The 25,940-nt window shown below is 37.2% G+C and overlaps 2 protein-coding genes across 2 annotated transcripts; both read left to right on the plus strand.

The window, feature by feature from the left end:
- Positions 1–374: 374 nt before the first annotated feature.
- On the plus strand, positions 375–5,161 carry ccdc25 (coiled-coil domain containing 25). The gene is made up of 9 exons (XM_057822998.1): positions 375–543; positions 621–668; positions 743–782; positions 895–946; positions 1,016–1,091; positions 3,622–3,725; positions 3,790–3,992; positions 4,105–4,150; positions 4,225–5,161. Exons 1-9 carry the CDS (start codon positions 519–521, stop codon positions 4,252–4,254), a joined length of 624 nt encoding a protein of 207 aa, XP_057678981.1. The 5' UTR covers positions 375–518; the 3' UTR covers positions 4,255–5,161.
- Positions 5,162–5,491: 330 nt separating this feature from the next.
- On the plus strand, positions 5,492–22,374 carry LOC130907733 (cholesterol 24-hydroxylase-like). The gene is made up of 15 exons (XM_057823142.1): positions 5,492–5,702; positions 5,790–5,867; positions 5,954–6,035; positions 6,213–6,286; positions 6,364–6,450; positions 10,091–10,229; positions 10,309–10,422; positions 14,463–14,625; positions 14,693–14,758; positions 14,980–15,052; positions 15,146–15,230; positions 21,340–21,450; positions 21,524–21,612; positions 21,685–21,751; positions 21,823–22,374. Exons 1-15 carry the CDS (start codon positions 5,554–5,556, stop codon positions 21,973–21,975), a joined length of 1,530 nt encoding a protein of 509 aa, XP_057679125.1. The 5' UTR covers positions 5,492–5,553; the 3' UTR covers positions 21,976–22,374.
- Positions 22,375–25,940: the final 3,566 nt, after the last annotated feature.

Consider the following 25,940-nt stretch of genomic DNA (forward strand, 5'->3'; position numbering starts at 1 on the left):
TTGAAATAATCATAATTAAACAAAAACATAAAATTTTTAAAAATTCAAATACAATGTTTTTAAAGTCTTTGAATTTTTTTGCCTTTGATAAACATTTAATAAATACAGCCATTTCTTTTTTAAAAGCAATAAAATGAGGTTTAATGTTAAAAAATTTTTTTAATTTCATAAAATAATGTAAAATCAGATAAATAAAATTATATTCTTCCTTTCCGGCTTTATCGAATTATCCTATGCCAAAAAAACGTTTTCCAAACGAAGATCAAGAGCAGATAAAGTATTTTCGAAAATTAAACTGCACATAACACAAAAATACAATTTAATACGCTTTTATTGTTGAGTGACATAGCCTAATGTTTCCGGGTCACAGCTTGACAACAACTTCCAGGGTCAATAATTTTCTACTCCACGCGTGAAGTGACAGCAAAATCGGTAGGAAGTTATTCCACCTGTGAAGCAACATTCAACACAACGGAGACGTTTACAAGTTATTATTATTAAATTTTAATTTTCTTAAAATGGTGTTTTACTTCACAAGTGCCGGTAAGTTTTTCGCCTTGCTAACTGTTAGCTCAGTAATTCATGCTACGTTCAATGTTTGCGGTCACTGTTCTCATCAGTGGTGGAGCCTCCTTACACCATTTACATGGGAAAAGACAAATATGAAAGTAAGCTTACAGATGATAGTCATGCATTTATTGTTGAATTTTTATTTTTAACTTACCAACTACGTTCCACACAGATGAAGATCTCATCAAGTATGGCTGGCCTGAAGATATCTGGTCAGTTCCACCAAAAGCAAAATATTGTTAAAATATACTGTTATGCACACTTTAACTTCTTGAAATTATTTGAATTCTAGGCAAATTAACTTTACTTTTGCTTTTCTGACAGGTTTCACGTGGACAAACTGTCCTCGGCTCATGTTTATCTCCGCTTACCAAAGGTTAACACAGATGACATGACCTGTCGTTGACTGTTTTTCAATGAAATATTGTCGTTTTTTTCTCCCCAGGGCGTGACTATCAACGATATTCCTCCGGAAGTGTTAATAGACTGTGCGCAGCTAGTGAAAAACAACAGCATACAAGGTTTGAATACCATAAAACTAGCAGTATGTTGCTGGGGTTTGTGTAACGTGAATGTAATAAAACCGAATGGCAGATAAATTATACCTTCCTGATAGATGCAGTTGTAATGCTGTGTTAGTAAAAGAACACCATAAAGTGGCTAATGCGCAATCGCATTTCCATCACTGTGTGCAGTATTATGGCAAGCAACGTGGAAAAGAATGAGAGACACTTATTATGTTTCACACTTGCTGCTCTTGTCCCCTGTACACTGACAGCGCCTTTATTGAACAGAAAAACAACAGAACGTACCAAAAGCAGCCACCACTCTTAGTCATGGTTGCTACAACTACCCGTGAACCATTGCCGGTGTAACACATAATCTTTAACAGTCGCTACAGTATGAATATCCAGCCAAAATGAATCATTTAGTAATATTACGGACAATGGTGCATTTTAAAAAAAAAAGTCCAGCCTCTTTTTGTGAAGTAGTCAAAGCCACAACGTATCATCACAGCACATTTACATTTTTACATCCACAATCAGTAATTTTCTATGTTACTCTTTGGAGTTTCGGGTGAATTTTCCGCATCAAATGGAGGCCTGCAGGGATCAAACCTATCGAAGAACACTCTCAGAAACAAAGTATAACTGAGTAAAATGTTGTCAAAATCCATCCAACCGTTTCAGAGTCCATAAGAAACGAACACAAGCACACACCAGGCGAATCTAGAAAAATATGTATGGGGTGGCGAGAGGGTGGCAACAAATTTTGAGGGTGGCAAATATTTCATAATGGTCTAACACATTAACTATTCTTTGTTCAATGACATAAATATTCTACGACAATTTGATTCAAAGGCCTTCGATTAGGGCTGCAGCTATCGATTATTTTAGTAGTCGATTAATCTGTCAACTAGTTAGTTTGAATAATCGGGATGTAAAACAATGGCATGCTACAGTAAGATTGCACTTTCAAAAGAACATAAAATTCAAACATCAAATGAAATTTCAAAACAAAAGTTTCTTAAAACTATGGAGAATTTCACTTTCTTTTAAAAATAAATTAAAATACCTGAGCTTAGCCTCAAACGGTATTAAAAATAAAATAAATTAGAATCTAAGTACAACAAAAGAACAATTGGCTAACTTGCATAGCAAAAGTCCGCTAGCTTAAATTCTATAAAATGATCATTAAAAAAAAAAAAATTAAACAATACTCTTAACAAATCGTTCAAACACATGTCCCCACAAAAATACGTTAAATATACCTATGAACTAAATTATGAATGCATAAAAAAACATTAGCTTATGTAGGTCTGAACAGGGAGCAGCCGGATTCAGCCATGTTAAATGAGTTATGTCATATTCACTGTTGCAACTAGAGCATACCAAAAATAGAATCATTTTGCATTGCATTTTGCGTCACAAATCAATATGGCGGAAAACATAGACAAGGCTGAAAAAGCAGTTTCTGCTCTTGCACCTCTCTTTAAAATAAACTGCTGTATTTTAAGCCAAAAGAACTGTTGTGTTTGATAGAACAATATGTCTATAAGCTGCCATAGCAGATTCATGGCACATTAAGCCCCCAAACTATTTTTAATTTGTCCATTTTACCCCGGAAACCCCTGTTTACAGACGTTGCGCAACCGCTTTTGTTTCAACTCAGCCATAAAAAGAAGGTAAGTAATCGTATTTATTATTCGAAATGTCTGTCATTTTTAGCGTAGAATCATTAATTGATGTCTAATATTTAGTTTATAAAAAAACGACTTAAAAAAATTATTCACTCACATATTTTAAACTTCTAAACAAATTACGTCACAATGGAAAAATTGGTGTCTGTAAAAAGTCACGGATATCTACCTCATAACTATCGCTTAATTGTATTTTTTCATTACTGTTGCATTTTCCACAATATTTTAGATGATAAATGATCAATCCAAATGAAGAAAAATTGAAGAAGAAAAAATTTTTTAAAAGGTAAATATATGAAAAGAAAAATCTCGATTACTCCTTGATGTCTGCGATTTCTGCATCGCGACCCGTGTTATATTACCGTGTTTCACCCATAAAATCCAGCTGTGGCCATTCACAGCTGTGTCTTTACACTCGGTGATACATGCTACATGAAGTTTTTTGGATCGAAAAGAGGTAAGCAGCGATAATATCTCGTTAAAATCATGGCATCTTTAATTATGCTCTTGCGTGCTGTCACCTCCAGATAGGGTTTTGCTGTTTAATTTTTTTTTTTAATGCTCTCCAGTTCAAAATTTATTCCCCCAGAAAATTGAGATTTTAAGCTTTCCAATGATGTATCAAACATGCATATGGGACAATTTTGAAATTTGGCCAAATTGGGGGTCTCAGAGCGGAACTTCAAGTCACCTGAGTGTTTTCCGCCATATATTGGGTGGCAGTTCCCCCCACCCATGCCACTCTGGTGGATCCGCCCCTGACAGACACACACATGACAAAGTTCAATTTATATATATCACAGAGTTATAAACATACAATCGAGATGTTCAGTGTGGATTTGTATTGTCAGGTTGTAAAATGAGCAACATAAGTGTGGTTTACACGCCGTGGGCCAACCTGAAGAAGACCGGGGACATGGACGTGGGACAGATCGGCTTCCATCGACAGAAGGAGGTCAGAAAATGGAGGCGCTTTGTTTTGCGTCCACGAGTTTTTGACTAATCTTGTCATGTTTTAGGTGAAGACTGTCGCCGTGGAGAAGAAAGTCAACGAGATTGTGAATCGGCTGGAGAAGACCAAAGAGGAGCGCTACCCCGACCTGGCGGCCGAGAAGGAGTCAAGGGACCGCGAGGAGTGCAACGAGAAGAAAGCACAGCTGCAGGAGCAGAAGAAACGCGAGAAGGAAGAACAGAAGAAGAAAAAGGAGATGGACGAGCTCAAGTCGGTTCACAAAATGTTTTTTAAAGCATTTTAAAAAAGCAAAACAAATTGTAAACAATTCAAATTTCTTACTTCAACTTGTAAATGAGTAGTGTGGTTTCTGTCGAACCAGGTGCTACACTTCATTGATGAAAAGCGAAAACATGAAGACCAATGAGGTGAGAGCTCGTTAAACGCCAACTAAGTGGTAATTTTAAATGACTTTAATATGAGAAAACCCATCTCTTAACAGGACGGTTACGACTCTGACGACTTCATGTGAAGATTGAGAGTGCATTCAAAAGAGACTTAAAGTAAAACAACACAAGGGACAAGCAAAGCAGCGACGACATAGCCTCAAACTAAAATGGCCGCCACGCCCTGGAGGGAGGACGCCGTGAAAGCTCCAACGGAGGAGCCGAGGAGCATTTTAAGAGGACATAAGACTGACCGCGCCATTTTGAAAGATGTTCCAACTGACTGGTCGAACCTTTTGTTTTGTTTTTGCATGTCAAAAGTTTACAATCACTAATTGACATATCAATTATATTTTCTTTGTCTATGTAATTTTCACCGTTTGCATCGGCAGTCGGGAACCTTTTTGGCTGAGAGCCATTAACACCACATTTTTAAAAATGTAATTCCGTGAGAGCCATACAATATGTTTAAAACTTAAAATACAAGTAATGTGTGCATTTGATGTCATTTCAACACTTTTAATGTACAAGGGTTTGGGTTTAATAATTAAAGATTTGTCTGCGAGCCTGATGCAGCCGTCAAAAGAGCCAGATCTGGCTCACGAGCCATAGGTTCCCGACCCCTAAAAGTTCATTTTAATACATGTTCATGAGAAAATATCTTGTACATAGATGGCCTGGACATTGTATAAGTGGAAATTTAAACCATGCTTATTGTTTTTAGCTAAATGGAGAGATAAAACATGACTTTGAATGAAAGGCTGGCTGCACTCAGAATTGGTTGCCAGTCAGTCTCAAAGAACATACGGAGAATGTGTGATTGTGGGTCTGAATGCTTCATATTGTAATTATGATTACTTGTACGGAAAAATATCACATGTTTGTACATGAATCGTGATTAAAAAATGCACAATGTTTTGATTCATGTGGGTCAATGTTTTTTATGGCAGTGAAGGCACTGGAATTTGAACATGCACTTTCTAGTAAAGACTTGAGTAGGAACGTTTATTTGTATATAATATAATAAATAGAAGCACGAAGATGCACCGTAAATGCAATGTATTTAGCTCATTATTTATAAAGAAAATACTCCGAGGTTAAAAAGTGCTCGTATTTTTCACGTTTATTCTACTTCTGACCAAAATGAAAAATGTCAAACTGGCAAAAAAAAAAAAAAATCCACAATATAATTTCAAACTTCAAAAGAATAAGTAACATTACTGTGCTATGGTGAAAACTGAGTTTTAAATAAAATAAAACTCAATTGATTTACACAAGCTAGCTAGCTAGCGATTGGCGCGTCATGATGACGTATCACGAGAGCGTTCTCCCGCCCCTCCTTTAACAGCAACGAACTTTATTCGGGCGAGCTTTATCGATTAAAAATGTCGCTCTTACATTCCCTTTTCGTCCTGACAGCTCATGTTGTCGGCTTACTCTTGTTTGTGTTGTTTTTAGCCTTCATTGGCTACTGCGCATACGTTAAGTATATACACTTGAAGACCGACCACATACCTGGACCGCCGAGGGAAAGGTAAGGAAGAAAAAAAAACAAAAACGTTTGTGCCGTCTGTGCACCTCAGTTCACCTCTAATAACATGTCTTTTAAATTTATGGAAAGTTTTCTCTTCGGACATTCTCCAGTTTTTTGGAGGGTAATGAAAAACGACAAACTGATGCATGACGTATTCTTAAAATGGTAAATACTGTGTACATTTTAATAAGATTAATTATCATGATTTTATTCCATTTGGTGACATTGTCATTTTGTTCTTATCTTGCAAGGGCCGAGATTTACGGACCTGCATACAGAGTCAATGCACTTCATTACGTCCTTGTCTTTATTACATGTCCAGAGACAGTCAAGGTACCAGTTTGCATTGAAAATGTCACTCATGTCCACTCAAAAATCCTGTAAATCAAACAAGTATTTGCACTTTGAGGAACATATCTAATTAAAACCCCTGCTGATTGCTTTCTACATATAAAAACTTTTCTCAGTTTGATTCTCTCCATTTGTAATTCATTTTTTAAATGCATTTAGGAAATCCTGATGTCCCCCAAGTATCCCAAAGACATGTTCTTGCACACGCGACTCTTCAGCATGTTTGGTCAAAGGTGAGCTATGCAGCCTGCGGCCTAGATAGATTAAATAAAGTGATATTGTAAACTCTGTACATATTTGTGTTATACAGGTTCTTGGGCAATGGCCTGGTAACAGCAAGGGACCATGATCAGTGGTACAAACAACGGCGGATAATGGACCCCGCCTTTAGTAGCCTGTGAGTCATAAATAACTCTTATGATTTTGTAATTATTAAATGAAATAGGCCATGGTGTGGCACATATAGTCTGTTTTGATAGTTAGCGCATGCAGTGCTTTGCTGCCATCTAGTGGTATTTTCTTTTGGAATTTATAAACTCGGATTTTCGCCGTTGATGCTTGGGCTCGATTCAAGTGCTGCAACGATTAATCGATTAACTCGAGCAATTCGATTAGAAAAAAAAGCTTTGAATCAAATTTTGCTGCTTCGGGGATTTGTTCAATGGCGTTCCGCAAACAACAGGTCACTTTTGCTCATTAACTCATTTGCTCCCAAAAACGTATAAATACGTTGTATTTTTAATTGTTTCAGTGTCCCAAAGACCGAGGGCGTAGGTTTGCATAGGGACAGTAGGGACATAACACTACCAACTTTTCAGGATGCTCAAATTATCCCCACCAACTTTTAAGCAACCTTATCTGCATTATACAATGATTTCAGTTATATAGGTCATTTAGATTGTCTTCCTATATGTTGTAATGATAGAATTGACCCTACCATTATTAAGTGAATTATTTTCATTATTTTCAGACTTACATTTACCCCTTTTTCACTTGCCAAATGTGCCATTCCATATTTTTTTCCTCAAACGCACGTTGGATTGACTGATGACTTGACTGATGACTTGACCCCCCTCCCCCCCACACACACACACACGCATTCACAGCCCGACAGAAATACAACATGGCGCCTCCCCCGCTCCCTTCAAAGACGAGGGATATTAGAAGTTTTATTCCACCAGCAGCAGCCACTGTAAGTAATGTAAAAAGACGTCAATGTTGTGGAGGTGGGGAACACTTCACTAATGTTGATACTGCTACAGTGCTTCAAGTCGATTCTACTCATTTAGATTTCTGTAAATAAGAAAAACAGCTAGCTGAAAATGAGCTTAACAGACTTATTTTAAGCAAAAGGTCTGTATATTTACTAGGGCTGTCAAACGATTAAAATTTTTAATCGAGTTAATTACAGCTTTAAAATTAATTAATCGTAATTAATCATAATTAATCGCAATTCAAACCATCTATAAAATATGCCATATTTTTCTGTAAATTATATATATATTCTGTAAAATAAATTGTTGGAATGGAAAGATAAGACACAAGATGGATATATACATTTAACATTAAGTACATAAGGACTGTAGTGGGCATTTCACTCTACTGCCATTTAAATCTGTCTATGCTGTCCTCACTCCGAAGCGTCTACTTTTTCCAAAGCTAGACAGCTAGTGAACGACGCCTTAATAATCAGACTTCTTCCTTTTTCATCTGATTTATTAATAAAATGGCCTCAAACCATTGTCCTCTTTAGACCGTCGTAAAACTACAAAAAAAAGTACACAAGCATTGCATTAGCAGCAACGTTAGCTTAGCACGCTATAGAGGTTCACTAAACATAAACAAAAAGCGTCTCATACAAAAAATAGAACATTTCGCTTACTAACATAATATGTACATTCTTTACAACAACCATACTTACGGACAAATCTTGTCCAAGGATCATATAAGCACAACATTACAACGTAGGCGACAGCCTGAGATGTCGTGCAGCCATATTGAACTGGCAAGAAGACAATAAACCATGTCGCAAAGCGACCACAAGAGTTCACTGTTAGACAGCACAAAAAGCCTTGCTGTAAAACTTACCAAAAGGCAGAATACTGTCTGAGCGGGACGTGTGCGTTAATTGCGTCAAATATTTTAACGTGATTAATTTAAAAAATTAATTACCGCGCATTTACGCGATAATTTTGACAGCCCTAATATTTACTCTTAAAAGAATAACTTTTTTGTCATAAATGTTCTTAATTCAAGAATATTGTTGAAAACATTGTTTAAGTTTTTTTCTTGATTTAGGTGAAAAATTACCAACTTTAAGATGTATGGGCTCAATACAAACAAATAGTAATATTTACTTAAAGAATAAATAAATAATGAATAAATAATTAAATATAAGTAATATTTACTTAAAGTGGAAGAATCTGACGCATTAATCTTTTAACTAGCCTTTAACACTCAAAAAAAGATGGAGAAAATTATTTAACTAGATTTAACAAAAATAATCAGATTAAGACTTTATAAATTTGCAGTTTGAAAGTTAGTATAAATCCATACAGATTTATTTTGCCTATTTAGCCTATCAATTAATTGGGTTCATATTGGTGAGAAATGTAGCCCTGACCACCATTCACCAAATATGTTTGGTCTTATTAATGTCCCTTCCCCAGCAAAAAGTGTACATGCAGGTTATGCTGTTATATCGTCCCTACCAATATTCAGACCAAACCTACGCCCTTGCCAAAGAAGTATTTATACGTCTTTTACGTTTTTATTCAACAAGAGACATCTCTAGGTTCTGATTCAACGTAGCTCCAAAGCACAATGGTGAAAATCCATTTTAAAGCAATAAAACTGGCCACTGGAGGGCAGTAGCACATTTGGTAAGACCCGCAAGCAGATTCGATGGAACGAACGGCCGGGGCGCCGGCGGAAGACGACCGAATGGACGTCCAGGATGCCAGGCGTTGGACGACCGAGCAGAATGATCGGGACCACCAGTGCATTGGACGATGCTGTTGAGTCCCTGCTGCTCGCCGAGCAGAGCCCGCGCCGCGAACTTCACGGTTCTTTGCTTTTTTTAACAAAGAATCGAGACTGTTTTTCGTCAATGTCTATAAAGAATTGGGGGATTTACACATTTATTCACAAGAATTTTTAACATAAAAAAGCTCATTGTCTGTTTTTCCACTCGGCCAGCTTTGACGGATACCGGCCCCCTATTAATCGGCCCCGTGTCCCGTCAATATAATTATGAAGTCTATGATCGATATGCTCCTGCCAAGAATCGATGTATCGTTTTGAAAAGGTGTCACTGCTTAAATAAAAAGGAACCAGCAGGTTGCTACGAAAATATTCCATTGGAATAGTGTCCAGGTTAACTCACTGGCTGCCATCGATATCCAATTCATTGCGACTGGATTGGACATCTAGCGCCGTCAATGGCACTGGAAGCATTTACAGCCAGTCTTTTGCGGGCATTTACAGGTTACTTCCTGTTCATTTTAGGGTATTTACAGGTTTCTTCCTATTGATTTTGAGTCACATCCTATTCATTTTGGGACAATTTCGAGACACTTCTTGTTCAGTAACCCAAAATCAGCCTGTAAAAGTGCCAAAATTAATAGGAAGTGACCCGCAAATGCCCCAACAGGAAAACGAACGGACCAATAATCAACACGAAATGATGTGAAAGGTCCCAAAGTCAACATGAAGTGACCCATATAAGCCTCCAAAGGAACAGAAAAAGATGTCATATGCCCCAAAATGAACCTTTTGCCTAGCATTGGATGCCAATAAAGCCCCTAGACGTCCAATCCGTTTGAAGTGGGAGATACTGTATCTCCCACTTCAAATGGATTGGGTGTCTGCTAGTAATAAACTCATTTCAGTTCACTAATTCACACTTGTTTTTCTGTTCATTAGTAGCCATGTATCGATAATTGCTGTTGTATCGCCTTATCGTGAGATCGTTATCGTGAACCTTTTTTCACAAATTGTATCGTATCGTGAGCTACCCTTGTCTGCGACATGCGCAGGTACTTGAGGAGTCTGACGGGAACGTTCAACGAGCGAGCCGAGAGTCTGATGACCAAACTGTCGGACATTGCCGACAAAAAGACAGAAGCTAACATGCTGGAGCTGGTCAACAAGGTCACTTTGAGTGTCATCATCAAGGTAGGCCAAATTGCAGTCACATTAAAAAAAAGTTAAAATAATAATAATAACTGTCATGAACATATATTTGTTGTTTCAGGTTGCATTCGGCATAGATTTAGAGCTGCTGGAGACCACGGCGTCCCCTTTCCCCGACGCCATCGAGATGTGTCTGAAAGGGATGGTATACAACATACGGGACGTCTTTTTTCGGGTACGTAAGCGTTTAACGTCCGAAAATTTAGGGTTGAAAGGTTGTCCTGAATTCTCTTAAATTTTTGGTGCTGTCAGTGCTTCCTCCCGAAAACGATATATTCCGAGAATAAAGTCTAGGGTTTATGCGTGTTATTAAAAAGCATTAAAAGTCATTAAATGTATTATGTCAAAATTCAGGCCTTCTAACGCATTAAACTAAATGTTGGAGGCATTAGAAATGATGTAAACGGTTAAAAAAAAAGTTTTACAAAACATATTAGAGTTGTCCGATATTATCGAGTATATTGGCCAATAAAAGCATTTTAAAATGATATCAGATCAAATGGACATCAGTTTTTCATTATCGGTTTTGGACTAACATGCATGTTGTCTTCAAAGTCAATGTAGAAGCCTCGTAATCTCAGACTATTGTGTTAAATGACAGTTTTTTTCTCGTACTGTCACATAAAATGATAAAACTTAACGACTTTTTTCTCATGATGTCACGTAAAGTTGCATAATATGAGTAATACAGATAGTGCCCGAGTTACAAACGAGTTCCGTTCCAACACTGGCGACGTAAGTCGAATTTCCACGTAAGACCCCTACAAAATAACTATCCAAAAGTACAGTGATCCTTCTCTCCTTCGTGCTTCAAACTTCACACCCTCAGTCCATTGCGATTTTTTTTTTCCCCAAATAAAAAATAAATAAATACAGATCACCTGTCCGATCATGTCGTCTCACTCTCCCTCCTGCTTCTTTTCGTGCTCAGTCAGTGCACTGGAGTTAAGCCTGTCGCAATATGCAATAATTCCATTTATCGCGCGATACATAAAAATGAAGGCGGTAATTTTTCCGCTGCGATTTATCGCCTCGCGTGCACGTGTGTGCGCGCGTGCGGCAGACGTGCTGTTAAAAGTTCGGATTCCTCGTTACCAACTGCGCAAAATGCATCTTCGTTCCAGGTCCGGCAAAAACTAGCGCCGGAGCCAATCGTTCCCATTATATCCTATTGTTCAACGTATACCGGCCGCGTCAGTCCTCCGGAGTGACTGTGGACCATCTATGGCGCGCCGGTGTTGTTGACGTGTGGGCGCTCCCGTCAGGAGTGACATTTCACGCCGGGCGGCTATTTTTTGGCACAGCGCCGGAGATTTACAACGAAGTCTGCCAAAACATTGTTACCGACTTGGCTGCTACGAACAACCTCGCTTTGACAACAAACAGCTGCTTCAAACTCGTCCTGTTTATGAAAGTTGATTGACATATACTGGTGTTGTGTAGTAATGAGCAGACGTGACTTGAGCGGGCTTGCTAACTTTTTTAATGCGCGCACACACTAGATATCATGAAATGGCAAACTAGATGTGCTACGTTCCATGCCATTGGCTACGTGAGCCCAGAGTGATTATGGGACACGTAGTCCATATACTACATCGATGAATTCTAAACTGTCATGACTGAATGGAAGTTAAGAAGGCCAAATCAATCCATACCAGTGACTACAGATAATGTTGCAAATATTGTTAATTCAGTACGTGACACAGATGGATTCGGACCACAAATAGGATGTCTTGCTCATGTAGTAAACCTAGCTGCTAAGAGAGCTGTAGCAATCAACAGTGTGCCCTGCCTCACTTTTACAAACAGTAAAGATTGTTCTCAGCACTTTTATACAAATTTTTTTCAGATCAGTAAGAAGTAAGCTCATAAATATTATACACTAAAATGCATGTTTATATGATGGCAATTTAATTTTTGCTCGTTAGCAAAAAAAAACCAAAACAAAAAACGAAACAAAAAATATAATTGTTATTTTTTTTACAGAGCATTAAATGTATTGAATCGGATCGAAAATCGTGTCCCCCATATCAAAAATCGTACCGAACCGTGACTTAACTGTATCGTTGCATCCCTATGGAGCACCACTACAGAGGCTAATGCTTAAGTTATTAAGTGCAATTTTATTATTATTATTAATTTTAATTATTTTTTAACACATTTTATTTATTCTGTGTTTCTGTGCGGTATCAATATTGTTGTTTTTTACTTAAGAGGCATGGTCTATTGTTTTTAGTTGTGATTTCTTCAAAAGTATTTTTGAATTCAAGTGTAAATATTTATCGCGTTTAAATGAGTGTACTTGATCTATTAATATATACTGTATTCTCACTGTGTTATTGAAAATTGGTTTGAAAAAAAAATTGGGGGGGGCGCAATAATATCGCATATCGCAATAATTTATGACAATAATTATCGCACACTAAAATTTGTTATCGCGACAGGCCTAAATGGAGTTGCTTATTAAAGTTAACGATGATTGACAGAGGTGAAGGTTTGATCTTGCCAGAGATGGTTGGAAGCCGAAACTTCAAAGCACCGCATGGGTCAATCATCGTTTAGCTTGTTAAACACTTGCTGTGGCAACTCATTGTGTGTAATTGAGCAGCTTGAGCAGATTTGAGAGGACTCACTCAAAGACACATTTAATAAAGACAAGTATTTTTAGTAATTCAGTGGGACAGAAACATGTTTAAAACTTATCATATTTATATAAATTCAATCAATCAATCAACTTTATTTGTATAGCACATTTACAAAATCCAACAAGGAGTCCAAAGTGCTTTACATGCCATAAAACAGCAAAATAAGTTAACTTCCAAAGATAAACAAACACAATAAAATAAAATAAATAAAAGACGACGTCATAAACAGTCATTGCACATTAAAAGCTGAAGAAAAATAAAATGTTTTAAGGCGTGATTTAAAATCCGTAAGTGAAGGGGCTTGTCTAATAGTAAATGGTAATTGGTTCCACAGCCTGGGCGCCATCACCGCAAATGCAAGGTCAGCCCTAAGCGTCAGCCTTGATCTTGGGACTACTAGAAGCAGGTGGTCAGCTGATCTGAGGGTTCTGGTTGGACTGTAAGGCTGAAGCAGTTCTGAGAAATATGGCAGCACAAAATTATTCAAACATTTAAAAACAAATAATAATACTTAAAACTTATCAATTTGAATTCCTTAAAAACCATTTAGTTATATCTGAATAAATACATTGAACACACAAAAGGGGGGGGGCTACTTAGCGTTTTTTCACTTATCGCGGTGGGTTCTGGTCCCCGTTAACCGCAAAAAACAAGGGATCACTGTACAGTATTGTATTTTGTTTCATGATGGAGGATACACTCCCCTCTGGCGTTGGGTCTGGCTGGACTGTCCCTTTGTATGACTGAGGAACAGACTCAGATGTCTGACATGGATAAATTATAGCTGCGCTCTGGTTTGGCCCAGATAAGGCTGTAAGTTGTTTCTGCTAATATGTGTTTGTATATGCATATGTAATTAAGTTTACAACTACAGTTTGTGTAGTTATGTGTGAGCGATTTGCGATGAGAATTGTAAATACGGCAAAATTAGCATTTGTAGCATTTAAGCTAGCAGACTTTAGCTAGGCAAATTAGGCTAGGTTAATCAACTAAATTTACATATGGATCAGACTAGATGGATGTTTGAGCACCGATTGTTTTGTGTCAAATGTTCTTTTGTTAAAATGCGTGTCGTTTTAAAGATAAGTGTACATTTCTTTGTTAGAGCTGTACAAATTGTCAAACGTGAATGAAGTAAAAAGCTTCAAAAAGCTCAATTGCCTTGTTTTGTGTCTGTAAAGCTGAACAACTTCACGTTTAGTGAGGACAGAACCCGTCATATTAATAAAGAAAAGTAAAAAAATAAGATACTGCGAGGTGCTGTAAGGTACTGTTTATAAGACTAAAAAAAGAAACGCCTGCAGACAAAATGGCGGACGAGACTCCAGCGTCGTAAAGTCGAAACTGCGTAAATCGAATACGTCGTAACCCGGGGACTACCTGTATTACGTCTTTAATTTCGTCGTATCAAGACATGACCTCATGTGTTTTATCGCAGTATTATGTCTTGACACTTGATATTTTTGTAATTGTTTTAGTCTGGCGAGTGGCAACAAAAATCTGGCGAGCCGCCAGGTTTGTAAAGGGGAGGGACCTCCCGTTTATATGAATTTAATATGCTTTCTTGAAGTTTAATCCCAAAAATTGGGCCTTTGTGGAGGAAGTTCGCGCCGCCTGCAAACTGCTGCGCTCCACTGGTTCCGAATGGATTAACAATAGGCGGGAGGCCATTCAGAGTGGCGGTGACGTGCCCAAAGACATCCTCACGCAGATCATAAAATCGGCGGGAAAAGGTTGGTCATTCAAAGCAACCTTTTTTTGGATTTTATAAAGAAAAGTTGTTTTTTTTCTCAACTCTAGAGGAAAGCACGACGAAAGAAGATGAAGAATTCATGCTGGACAATTTTGTGACCTTCTTCATCGCTGGTGAGATGTTAATCTGATTGAAGTCATGCGGGTTCCTTTTGTTGCCGTTCAAATGACATTCCATCTGATGAGCTAATCTAGTGATTAAAAAAAATCTCATCTTTGATCTCAGATTTCTTTTGTTTCAAACATATATTTTTAACTCTTTTACTGCCACTGAAGGTGCTAGACGTCCAATCCATTAACACTGTAAGACAATTAGTTGTGAATTGCTAATCCAGGACAAGAAACGACCGCTAACCAGTTGGCGTTTTGCATCATGGAGCTCGCCAGAAATCCCGATATTCTAGAAAAGTGAGAAACACAAAAACAAATCTACCGCGTATCAGATACTGTGAACCATGTTACATGATTTTAACCTTTGGTGTTTTTTTTTTTTTGCCACAGAGCTCAAAAGGAAGTGGACGAAGTCATCGGGATGAAGCGAGAAATCAGCTACGACGATCTGGGGAAACTCGTTTACCTCTCGCAGGTTAGCAAGTTTTTGCGAACTAGCGTCAGGTTCATCGAGGACAATAGAGAGGAGATAATATTCATATATTTTTTCATGAAAAACATTTGTTTTCCTTCTCAAAAAAAAAAAAAAAAATACTATTTTCAAAATTATTATTTTTTAAAATAAAATAAATAATTCATTAAAAAAAATAAATAAATAGGTAAATCATAATATTATTACGATGTTACTTAGAAGTTAAACTAGTTTGTTACATTGCTGCCATCTAGTGGATTTAACTGAAGTAGTTTGTCAGCAACAAAAACCAACAAAAAAAATACCCGCAATTAGGGATGGGCGCGACTACTCGTTTAATTGTTTAACCGCCTACCCATAATTAAACGTTTCATATTTTACTAGTCGATTAAACGCAGCATCAAGCATCTTGATCATATATGCAAACAGGCTGTTAAATATGCCAGGTTGTCTGCATGATGTGTGGTTTTAAATCCCCCTGGTGGCGAGTAGCGCAGCCCATCCCTCCTCCCGCAGCCCAGCAAAGGAGCCCCCAACCCCCGGGATCCAGGGCGATTTAAAGATTTAAGTTGTTCATGAGTATATATACGGGCGCCTGCAGTTATATTTGTAACTTTCTGTATATTTGCGTAATTAGCCTAGCATAGCATAGACAGTACAGTGCGACTTATTGTTTTTCTGTTAATTTGTATTTGTAGAAGCTACATAGACACATATACTGTATATACTGTTGTGAAGAGCAAGTTCGGACTGGTTATTTCGGGAATGGCATCCCAATAGTTCTAGCCCTGCTATCTGCAGTTGTTATCATTCTCCAAGTCACACCAGCCTAAAGCTATTTTACACTGCTGGCCAAAAGTATTGGCACCCCTCCAATTCTGTCAGATAATGCTCAGTTTCTCCCAGAAAATGTTTACAATTACAAATGCTTTGGTAGTAATGAAAAAACAGAGAGAGAAGAGAATGGGGGGAAAAAATTAAATCATTATCATTTTTCACAAAATTCAAAAAGTGGCCTGGACAAAAGTATTGGTACCCTTTGAAAAATCATGTGATGCTTCTCTAATTTGTGTAATTAACAACACCTGTTACTTATCTGTGGCACATAACAGGTGGTGGTAATAACTAAATCACACTTGCAGCTAGGGCTGTCCCAAACGACTAATTTTCTCCCGATTAGTCAGCCGACTATTTTTACGATTAGTCGACTAATCTAATAATTATTATATATATATATATATATATATTTTTTAACTAATTTAGCAATGAAATTTTTGTTGACGCTTATCAATTCACAAAAAACATATTGGAACATTCAAATTATTTATTAAAGTACAAATAAACACGTAAATAACAATAATAAATCACAAATAAACAATGAGTTTAAATGCTGATAGAATTAACTAGTATAGCCTCCCGATTGAAAAGATGGTCTCTTAAACTGATGGTTTACAACTTTTATTCCATCCTTGATGTAAACACACTGTAAGAGCTACGTTGCACACAAATAAAGCAACATAATTAGAAATTAACAAAAACTTTTCACCTTTTTCCTTTTAAACCTTATTTATATATCAATGAATTGCCTATATGAATTGCATTTACCTTAATTTATTACCTTATCATTGACAATCTCTCCCTTGAGTGCAATCACTGTATATACTGTATATATTTATGACCTTTTAACCTTATATAATTTTCTATACCATAAAATAAACCATAACATGAAATAAACCTTTCAATTAGCATTAAGAACAATAGTAATAGCACTTATAGGCCCATTGTCAATGAAACATTATTATTTAGTAAGGCGACAGCACCCTCTGGTGTACAAAAAATGAAGAAAAAAAAAATTACAAACTGCGTGAAGGCGCTTGAGGTTTTTATTCACGGCCGACGTGCAGCCAAGCTTGGCATTGAAGAGACAGGACAGAAGAGTGTACTCTCCTTTGTTTCTTTGAAATAAGGCAATGTTTTGGACACTCTGGTGCGCTTTTTTTTGGCTTTGTGCCGCTTTCCCCGCTTGCAAACAGCATCCGACATTCTAACTTTCCACGCATATATTTTTTTAACCCTTCATTAACCGTCGACGGGATGTTGTGCTCGTCGACGGATTTACGTCATCGATGACTTCGACTATGTCGACTAGTCGGGACAGCTCTACTTGCAGCCAGTTAAAATGGATTAAAGTTGACTCAACCTCTGTCCTGTGTCCTTGTGTGTACCACATTGAGCATGGAGAAAAGAAGACCAAAGAAGTATTCGAGGACTTGAGAAGCAGAATTGTGAGGAAGCATGGACAATTTCAAGGCTTCAAGTCCATCTCCAAAGACCTGAATGTTCCTGTGTCTACCGTGCGCAGTGTCATCAATAAGTGTAAAGCCAATGGCACTGTGGCTAACGTCCTTAGATGTGGACGGAAAAGAAAAATTGACAAAAGATATCAACCAAAGATGCGGATGGTGGATGAACAACCTAACATCCAAACAAGTTCAAGCTGTCCTGCAGTCTGAGGGTACAACAGTGTCAAACTGTACTATCCGTCGGCATCTGAACGAAAATCGACTCTATGGTAGGATACCCAGGAAGACCCCACTTCTGACCCAGAGACATATAAAAGCCAGGCTGGAGTTTGCCAAAACATACTTGAGAATGCCAAAAATGTTTTGGAAGAATGTCAGATGAGACAAAAGTAGCATTTTTTGGGAAAAGGCATCAACATAGAGTTTACAGGGGAAAAAAACGAGGCCTTCAAAGAAAAGAACACGGTCCCCATAGTCAAACATGTCGGAGGTTCCCTGACAGTCAAACATGTCGGAGGTTCCCTGATGTTTTTGGACAGCTTTGCTGCCTTTGGCACTGGACTGCTTGACCGTGTGCATGGCATTCTGAAGTCTGAACCAAAAAATTTTGCAGCATAATGTAGGCCCAGTGTGACAAAGCTAGGTCTCCCTCAGAGGTCATCGGTCTTTCAACAGGACAATGACCCAAAACACACTTCAAAAAGCACTAGAAAATGGTTTGAGAGAAAGCAATGGAGACTTCTAAAGTGGCCAGCAATGAGTCCAGACTTGAATCCCAAAGAAAACCTGTGGAGAGATCTCAAAAAGGCAGTTTGGAGAAGGCACCCTTCAAATCTCAGAGACCTGCAGCAGTTGGCCAAAGAAGAATGGTCTAAAATTCCAGCAGAGCATTGTAAGAAACTCAATGATGGATACCGGAAGCGGTTGTTCGCAGTTTTTTTGTCTAAAGGTTGTGCTACCAAGTAGATGCGTGCGAAATTTCCGATTCTTAGATTATTTGCGATTCGGCCTTGGAAGATTCGAGAACGATTGACAAATATCCAAATTCTGATTATTGAATTATACCTGGTAAAGCGGAAGTAAAACACAGTCAGCGCAGTCTTTGGGACGCAATGAAGAACGGACTGAGAGTAAATATCATGTTCAACTCATGCCGCTAGATAAAAAAAAAAAAACAATCATACCTGACTGCGGCTGACAGCCGCTACAAACAACGCCCAGTTGCTAGTCGCTACAAACATACGGCTACAGTAGATATCATATATAAGTAGAAATAGGTGCAAAATGACAGACGACGTCGGTGTTAGAACTTGTATTATTGAACAGAGATGCGAAATGACAGACTTTCCGGCGTAAGTAAACAGCCGCCATCTTAAAGCAGCTTAGACCTCTCTAGAAGGCTCTGTTGTAGCGAACCTAATTAACTTTTTATCTAAAATACTCCTAAATCGGCAGAATCTTGTCTTGAACCTAGCTTTAAATGATGAAATAGTTTTAAAACTTTGACAAAAGTGGACAGAAGAGAAATTATGGAATAACGTGAGCAATTTTAACAACTGTAACAGTTGATTCACAACATTAAATTAATCGAATGTAGTTTAAAGCTGCTGACACAGAATGGGGACTGGAGTTTTTTATTTACTGTTATTTTCGTATATTTGTTTACTGTCATATGTTAACTTGATACTGAAATAGTAGTTTGGTTTAGCCTGAGAGGATTTTTGAACAATTTTGGAACTAATGTACAAAATATTAAAAAAAAAAAAAAGGGGGGGGGGTTGCATCAATATTCGTTTTATAATCGAATCGGAGCCTCTGAATCGTAATAGTAATCGAATCGTTAGGTGCCCAAAGATTCCCAGCTCTACTAGCAAGTATTAGGCTAACGGTGGCAATACTTTTGTCCGGCCCATTTTTGGAGTTTTGTGTAAAATGATAACGATTTATTTTATTTTTTTCATTCTCTTTTGTGTTTTTTCATTGCAAGCAAAAATAAATGAAGATATTACTACCAAAGCATTTGTATTTGCAATGATTTTCTGGGAGAAATTGAGCATTATCTGACAGAATTGCAGAGGTGCCAATACTTTTGGCCAGCAGTGTATATAAAGCAATTGTTGTGAAGAGCAAGTTCGGTCTGGTTATTTTGGGAATGGCATCTCAGTTGTTCTAGCCCGATTATCTGTAGTTTTTATCATTCCCACACCAGCCTAGCGCTATTTTACACAGGCTGAGCAGGCAGGGAGAGAAATGAAGAAATTCTTGTGAATAAATGCTTGAATCCCTGATTTTTTTATAGATATGAATGTAAAACAGTCTCGATTCTTGGTTAAAAGCAAAAAACCGGGCAGTTAGCATTTATTTTATGTAAATATGTCGAATGTGATGCTAGTCTTTTAGCCAATGTGGCGCCGCCTTATCACAACAAAGCGCTTTTTACCATGAAAAGTCTTGTGAATAAATGCTCAAATCCCTGAATTTTTTATAGATATGAATGTAAAACAGTCTCGATTCTTGGTTAAAAGCAAAAAACCGGGCAGTTAGCATTTATTTTATGTAAATATGTCGAATGTGATGCTAGTCTTTTAGCCAATGTGGCGCCGCCTTATCACAACAAAGAGCTTTTTACCATGAAAATTCTTGTGACTAAATGCTTAAATCCCTGAATTCTTTATAGATATGAACGTAAAACAATCTCGATTCTTGGTTAAAAGCAAAAAAAATGGGCAGTTAGCATTTATTTTAGGTAAATATTGTGAAGACGGACGCCAATGCTTTAGCGACTAATTTCTATTCTTTGCACGTTTTAAAATGCCTGTATGGTACGAAAAACATTATAAATACCTTGAATCCTCGAACATCACTCCTTACAGCTTTCGTACTTTTTCAACCTGAATTCAGCGTTTGATCGCTGTGCGCGTGTGTTTTGAGAATAACTCCTCTTGATGTTAGGTGTGGGCAGGCCCCCTACCCGAAGGCGTGGCGCAGTGTCAGCGTCCGTGTCCCGTCAATATATTATGAAGTCTACGGAGGCAGATAATGCAGCTTGTTCGCATGCCAAGACGGCTAACTAGTTCGCTCTGTAGCATTAGCCTACTTTTGTAAAGTACTCGCCATTGTAAACATCTGTTCGAATAACATTTTCATAATACAGCTTGTTGTGTTTTGTGACTTTTTTTTGAGAGAGGGTGGGTGTGGGTGTATGATGTGTAATTAATGATACGAGTCATACACACTCTCTGTCTTTTACTCTCGCTGTCCATTAATGTTCAACTAATTAATAGTAGTAGTGGGATGAGATTTACATAAAATTAACTGGATCATATATTGTTTAAGTCCAGTTCTATATTACAAAGGGTTTTTGTTCTAATGTTCAGAAACTTGAGCTGTGGCTGTGGGTATTTATTTCAGTTTTATTTAAAATATTCTGGGGTTTTTTTTTTTTTTTTTTTTAATTTTATTTATTTGTTTTAACATTATATTCATGTTGATGTTCCAATTTGCAAATATGTTGTGAAAAATAACAAAATCCTGTTCAATGGAAAAGTTTTTATTTTAAATTGAACCCATTCATTTAAAAAAAAACACACACACACACACATTTTAGAGCTATAATTGCAATACTGCAGAATTTTTGCTTAAGGTTATTATACCGTCAAAATCTGATACCGGTAACATGCCTAAATATGATATTCGATAAGTTGCTGATGCTTCAATAAAATTTGGCTTCCCTGACGAGCACCAACAAGCATGTTTTTTGCAAAACGCTACTTTCTTCGAACTTCAGATTTGTTGTTATTCACCTATAGATTCTTAAAGAGACTTTAAGAATCTACCCGACAGCTCCAGGGACATCCCGTGAGCTCGTCCAAGACCTCGTCATTGACGGCATCCACATTCCAGCTGGCGTCATCTGTATTGTAAGGCGCTGACATTTAGAAAAAAATAAATAAATGATTCAAGGATTTGTAACATTTTGTGTGTGTAATTCAGTTTAGCTCATACGTGTCCAGCAGAATGGAAAAGTTCTTCAAGAATCCACTGGAATTTAATCCAGATCACTTCCACCCAGATGCTCCCAAGTAATGTGTTTTCATAAAAATCAGACCTGATGTTTTTGAATCTTGATGTTTAATTTCTCTTGTCATTTCAAGGCCTTATTACACCTACTACCCCTTTTCTCTGGGGCCACGCTCCTGCCTGGGACAGAACTTTGCTCAGGTGATTCAAAAAACACAACTTTATTCAATAAGATGCAATCTAGTGAGTACCTAAATGTATTTTATTCACAGATGGAAGCTAAAGTGGTGATGGCCAAGTTAATCCAGAGGTTCAATTTTGCCTTGACGCCCGGCCAGAGCTGCGAAATCCGCGACGTGGGCACGCTGCGACCCAAAGGTGGCGTGGTGTGTACGCTCTCACATAGGAAGCACTCTGGCTTGTAAATGCGCAAAATGACGGCGGCACTTTAAAGCACCTTAGGAAGGTATTTTTTATATTTAGGAAGACTTTTGCTCAAGTCATTACTGGGGCTTGTCCTTTCTTTCTCTTTTAATCCATGTTCAACTTATACAGCTGCAGTCCTATCAGAAAGTTTGAATCTTAAAAAAAATGCACCTTATAGTAAACGAATTATTTACTAGCCTACGATGACGAAAAAATGTCAAAATAATCACTAGAATGAATAAAAAAAAAAAAAAATCAAAATTTGCATGATTAATATCATTATCATGAACATCGTATCATATCATACACGTCATATACATACATGTGACATATAAATGAACATTTTTAATGGTTTTGCCTGCAATTGAATCTTTTGAAATAAATACATTTAAGTGTAATTAAGATGTATTTTGGTTTGAATTGTTTTAATCTATTTAGGTCCCTCACAGTACAGTGATGCCTTGACATACGAGTGACACAAATTCTACATTTTTTCAACATAAGACTCGTCAATTGGATGTTTTAATATTAATTTTTTTTACATTTTTTAAAAATATATCTTTTAACTATTGCGCTTACTCATGAGGACGCCAACTTGAGATATTTCCGCTTACTGAGAGTGGCCACTAGATGTCAGTGTTGAACTCTAGCAATATATTGATGTTTCCATAATTCGTAAAATAGAATGAAGAAAGTTTCTTATCAGGGGTGTGCTAAAATATCGAAATGGTGATATATAATGATACCTTTGTTTCCCAAAATGTTATTGATATGGTCCTGCCAAGAATCAATTTAGCGTTTTATAAAGGCGTCACAGTTTTTAATAAAATGACAAGAAGAAAAAAACTAAAGGAACCAACAAATTTTCACCACCATCTTCCACCAGGATAGTGTCTGTTACATCAATGGCTGCCATTGACGGCGCCACTCAGTCCATAAACTGGGACCAGACCAGAGCATTCGCAGCCAGTCTTTCCGATTTTCCAGGGTTTTACACGTCACTTTCTGTTGAGTTTGAGTCACTGCCTATTCCTTAACTCACTGGCTGCCATTTACGGCCGTAGACGGGTGATCCATTTGAAGTGGGAGGGATGGCAGCTGTATTGGAAATCGTATCATATCGTGAGGTACCAAGAGGTTCCACCCTATTTCTTACATTAAAAAATAATAATATTAAAATTAATAAAAACAGAATTTTTCCTCCCTATAGTTTTTAACTAATTGCCTGTCATTGCCGGGAATAGACGTCTAATTCATTTAAGAAGGAAGTCTGACTCTGCCATTGAAGGTTCAAATGGATTGAACGTCTAGCGTCGTCAGTGGCAGCGGATTAATTAAATGAGTACCCTAAGATGGTAAAAAAAAATAAAATAAAATTCAGAATCGTGCAAGAAATGTAAAAAATAAATTTTGAAAAATTAATGTATATTGTGAGTAAAGAAAAAGTAATGTATTTATTTGCCACAACTTAAAATTATTATGTTACTATAGTACTATGCTAGCACTAAATACAAGATCTCCCATTAAAAATGCCTCTTTTACCCTCTGAAAACTCATGTACTCATTCGGGTATCTTTTTTTTTTTTTTGGGGTTCGTAGCCTTTCTTGATTTTACAGAGGAAAGAAAACCTGACTAAAGAAAACGAAGAATTCTGTCTGAACAATTTTCTGACTGTCCTTATCCCAGGTGAGACTTCAGCCATATCTACACATAGTAGGGGATTTGACAAAAAGAATAAATTTTTCTACGGCTTGGCCGATCATCCACACGCACATTTTGGGCATTCAAAATGAGGGTTCTTAAAAAACTCCATCCAAAGTGAAGATGTGCGAATTCTGCTTTGTGGCGCCATCATGTGGACACTGATAACCGAAGATTTAATTGGAAAAGTCACTGACTGCGACCAACTTTGTTCCTATATGAGACCAATGTTTACATTTAGATCTAATTATTAGACTAGTGCTTTTTGCTTCCATTCATTTCCAAGCTCTTGCAGTGCTTCATATTGAAGAACGTATGCGAAGAATCGGGGTTTTATAATTTTTCACTATTTTTCAATGTACTTAAAAAGAATGAATGAGATTGGCTGTGGAAGTTTTTTTTTTCTACAAATGTGCTGGTGTAGACGCAATTATTTTTTTCAGGAGATATGAGGGCAGGATCCTCGGTTTAAAAAAAAAAAAGAAAAAAAAAAAAAACATGATAGATGTAGACATGGCCTTAATCCAATTTAAATCATGTGGGTTTTTATTGTTGCCATGGGGATGCTAACATTCCCCTAGGATTAGCTAATTTAATGATATGAGGATTTTGAAAACCGTTTTGGCAAGGGAATGCTTTAATGTCATTTTCATTTGACATGGGACGCCCTCTGCTGGTCACTGGTATTAATCATAATAATGAATTTTGTGTTTTTGTATAGTGACAAATAAAGGACACAAAAAAAATAAAACAATGTTTATTAAATATAAAAACTGCAAATTGTAGTCAAATCACGCAAAATCAACCCTAATGAGTTTGAATAACATTTATATGCAATAAATTTGTGCATTTTTGGAATGAAGTTTATTTATTAGATGACATACCCGAACGAGAAATACAAATATAAATACAAACCTGATCCACAATCACAAAAATTTATAAGTTTTAAATGCCGATGACAACCTTTGGGAAATAAAAAGTGACAAACAAAATGGAAAATACTGCAAAAAAATGTCATAATATTGACTATTCACTTGCAAAAGTGCAACTGTAATCTCTCGCTATTAATTTTTTATTCAAACAATATTACAAAATGTCAATATGAATGCATGTCTAGTACTTATTAATACTTTAGAAAAATCTGCTTGTGTATTTACATTCTATTTTCTATATTTTACAACGCATTACAATTCATTTAAATTAAAAACTATAAACACTCTCCAAAGCTTTAAAACTTCAACTGCATGTTTAACTCATTACCTGCCATTGGCGGCGATAGACGTCCGATTCATTTGAACTGCGAGAGTTTCCTCTCACTTCAAATGGATTGGATGTTTATTTGTAATACCGTAATTTTTGGACTATAAGGCGCACCTGAATATCAGCCGCCACCCACCAAATTTGACACGAAAACCGCATTTGTTCATAGATACGCCGCACTGGACTTTAAGCCGCTGCTGTCCTCACTGTATTATGGGATATTTACACCAAATATATCAACCGGTAACGCTTTATCTGACAGCGGCATCATAAGACTGTCGTAAGACCAAATAAACCACCATGAAGTTTTGAACCAAATGGCTACAAAGCTTCAAGAAGCTCCAATTGGCCATCACGGCTTCCTTAGGGGAGACAGTCAGCCTCTGCTGCCACCTGCTGTCAACACTGTTGCTGTCCAATATGCCTCCTAGCATGCATTGCAGCGCTACATATGTAAATAACGATCATAATTCATGTTCTGGGCTAATAAATTCTTCAGTTACTGTTCCACTTGTTTCATTAATGGCTAGTTGTAGCATTTGGTAACACTTTATTTGACAGTGGTGCCATAAAACTGTCATAAGACCATCATAGTTACGACATGATACTGCCATGAGCATTAATGAATGCTTATGACAGATGTCATTTTGTGTAATTCAGAAAATCACTTTTGAGTGAATGTAAAAGATCCGAGCTGGACATAAATGGAGTAAGTGACATAATTTGCCTGGATGACATTTAATGACATCTGTCATAAGCATTCATTAATGCCTATAATAGTGTCATACCATAATTATGATGGTCTTATGGCAGTCTTATGACGCCGCTGCCAAATAAAGTGTTCCCAAATACCATAACAAGCAATTAATGAAACAATTAGAACAGTAACTGAAAAATAATTAGCACAGAACATGAATTTTATATGCCCTCCAGTAAAATTAGATCACTGATCTGCTATTTCAACGTGCGCGCTGTGTTTAACCTGCTGTGAGATGGAGCTCC

The sequence above is a fragment of the Corythoichthys intestinalis genome, chromosome 19 (assembly GCF_030265065.1).
Source record: "Corythoichthys intestinalis isolate RoL2023-P3 chromosome 19, ASM3026506v1, whole genome shotgun sequence".
NCBI lineage: Eukaryota > Metazoa > Chordata > Actinopteri > Syngnathiformes > Syngnathidae > Corythoichthys > Corythoichthys intestinalis.

What these genes read in the sequence shown, in the direction of transcription:
- LOC130907733 (XM_057823142.1), top strand. Translation starts at nt 5,554, where the DNA reads ATGTCGCTCTTACATTCCCTTTTCGTCCTGACAGCTCATGTTGTCGGC. An exon ending in CATGTCCAGAGACAGTCAAG is followed by an intron (nt 6,036 to 6,212) that starts GTACCAGTTTGC and finishes AAATGCATTTAG; the next exon opens with GAAATCCTGATGTCCCCCAA. An exon ending in TACGGGACGTCTTTTTTCGG is followed by an intron (nt 10,423 to 14,462) that starts GTACGTAAGCGT and finishes GCTTTCTTGAAG; the next exon opens with TTTAATCCCAAAAATTGGGC.
- ccdc25 (XM_057822998.1), top strand. Translation starts at nt 519, where the DNA reads ATGGTGTTTTACTTCACAAGTGCCG. An exon ending in GGCTGGCCTGAAGATATCTG is followed by an intron (nt 783 to 894) that starts GTCAGTTCCACC and finishes CTTTTCTGACAG; the next exon opens with GTTTCACGTGGACAAACTGT. An exon ending in GCTTCCATCGACAGAAGGAG is followed by an intron (nt 3,726 to 3,789) that starts GTCAGAAAATGG and finishes GTCATGTTTTAG; the next exon opens with GTGAAGACTGTCGCCGTGGA.